The sequence below is a fragment of the Sinocyclocheilus grahami genome, unplaced genomic scaffold (genome assembly GCF_001515645.1).
Source record: "Sinocyclocheilus grahami isolate Dianchi unplaced genomic scaffold, SAMN03320097.WGS_v1.1 scaffold226.1, whole genome shotgun sequence".
NCBI classification, from domain to species: Eukaryota; Metazoa; Chordata; class Actinopteri; order Cypriniformes; family Cyprinidae; genus Sinocyclocheilus; species Sinocyclocheilus grahami.
In genome coordinates this window covers 764,577-766,626 of record NW_015505405.1, presented here as the reverse complement: position 1 = coordinate 766,626, position 2,050 = coordinate 764,577, and the positions used below count along the sequence as shown (strand labels likewise).

At 34.0% G+C, this 2,050-nt stretch overlaps 1 protein-coding gene across 1 annotated transcript in view; it reads left to right on the top strand.

Annotated features, from left to right (window-relative positions):
• The first annotated feature begins 609 nt into the window (after nt 1-609).
• Nucleotides 610-2,050, top strand: part of acot18 (acyl-CoA thioesterase 18) — a 446,653-nt gene continuing 445,212 nt past the window's right edge. Inside the window, 1 exon segment of the mRNA XM_071582417.1 lies at nt 610-668. Coding sequence (XP_071438518.1) covers nt 610-668 — 59 coding nt within the window.

Sequence of the window (2,050 nt, the reverse complement as noted above, 5' to 3'; positions counted from 1 at the left end):
CAACATAATAAATACACAGCAATACGTGCCTTTATCAACGTAACAAAAATGTGCCAGGGTCACATATTAAACCCGCATTTCAGCACCACTCATGCATGCATTTCCAATGAGCCTGGGTTGCTCATTGAGATTATTGGGTGGTAGGCGCACTACAAATGTTTAGTAAAGATTTATTAAGCCTCAAAGCTCACATATTCTCAGCTGAATGTGAGGGGTTTTTGCCTTTGTATCTTAATAAAAGCCTTAATTAATCAGACTCTTGTGCTGGGCAATCAATTAATAAAAATGTTTAAAAACATACATAAATCATTTACAGGGTAAGTAACTACTATCTCTATAGTTCTTTTTTCTAGCTAACAAGCTATTGTATAATGGACATTAAATGATGGGAAGAGTGGCCAATTAAATGAGAGCTAACAGCAGAAAGTTATTTTAAGCAGAAGAGATGCTCAAATTTGCTTGCGTCAGTGCTGCTACTTGAACTATATATATAGGCAGATAAATTAGCTGCACCTTAGAACTGTGGTTGAGAAAGCCATATGACTATAATAATAATATACAATTATGAGGAGTTTCACTGCAGCATTTTTCAATTATAAATGTCTGTGTATGGCACATGTTACAATATCGAACCAAATAAACCGTGTGAACAATTTGATTTCATTAAGGTAAGTCGTTAGATTTTTATAATTTGCTATGAAACACATCAAATATTTGTAAAACCCATTCATAATGCATGATTTTTTAAAAAACTTTTAACTGTGGTTGCCATGTTAAATGCTGTGGTCTTTGCACAGATCATAGCTATATACATACGTTTCTAATCAGACACCATGATCACAGTACATCATCAGCATCTGATCAAGAGAAATAAGTATACAACAGCATTTACATTTTAACCTGTCTCACAGGAGTGATGCGATCACACATGCACAGGTTCTAATTACAGGTGTAAATGGCAGCATATTGTGATCAGTCAAACAACATTCAAAGGTGGCATGTGACCATGATGTTTTATGTGAACCAACAAGTCTTCTCTAGCTTTCAAGGCTACTATAGCTTTGATTGTATCTTTGTAAATTTGTTGAAATAATTAATATTTTTGCATCTTGATCCTCGAGGTTCCTCAGCATGCCTTGTGATGTGATACTGGGTTTTTACGTTAGAATTTGTTGTCGTTTTTGCAATAATGCAAATGCCACTTAAGTTAGACTCTAAAATACTATTTCAAAATACTATTTTCAAATGTAGTCAGATGTTTTCGTTTTTTTTTTAATTGTGTGAGATATAAAATATTGGGTCAAAATGCAAAATACTAATTAACAGCAACAAACCATTCTATAAGAATACTAAGAAAATGCAATTTTTACAAAAGTAGGTTGAAACGGTGTTAACTAAGGGAGGAAGGAGGAGAACTGATATTTGGATATTGCTATTATTTTTTTGTTTCAATAGAACATGCAAGCACAATATTTGGAGAATGTACAGTTATTTTTATTACAACAACAGTTTATAGTAACCACGGCAGTTAAGTCACTTTTTAACCTCTCATGTAATCATCTTGCTTGTTCAATAAATTTACACGCTAAATAAGTTATATTTAGTATGCTCATTTCTTTTAGGATTCAGCTTTAAAAAAACTGTGACATTACTTAGATCCCTGATATTGACTTTATAAACCCAGATGGCAATGATGATGAGAAAGCAGGAAATCGACACTTGATGGAAGTCCTGACATATCATGGCGCGGGTCATCTGATTGAACCTCCATACTTGCCTACCATTCATTCAACAAACTACTATTTATTATGGAAAAAAAAGAGAGGTATGCATGCATGATATCTCATGTCATTTTTTATATGGTTCTAATTCTAAGTTTAGACTTTATTTGTGATTGTGTTTTACATGTTAATGCATGTTGTTGTTGTTCCTGCAGTTGTCATGCTATGGGGTGGACAAACCAAACTGCACGCATACGCACAAGAGGATGCATGGAAAAAGACTTTAACATTTCTGTGGCAGCACCTCTACATCAGCTCAGCGCTGCATT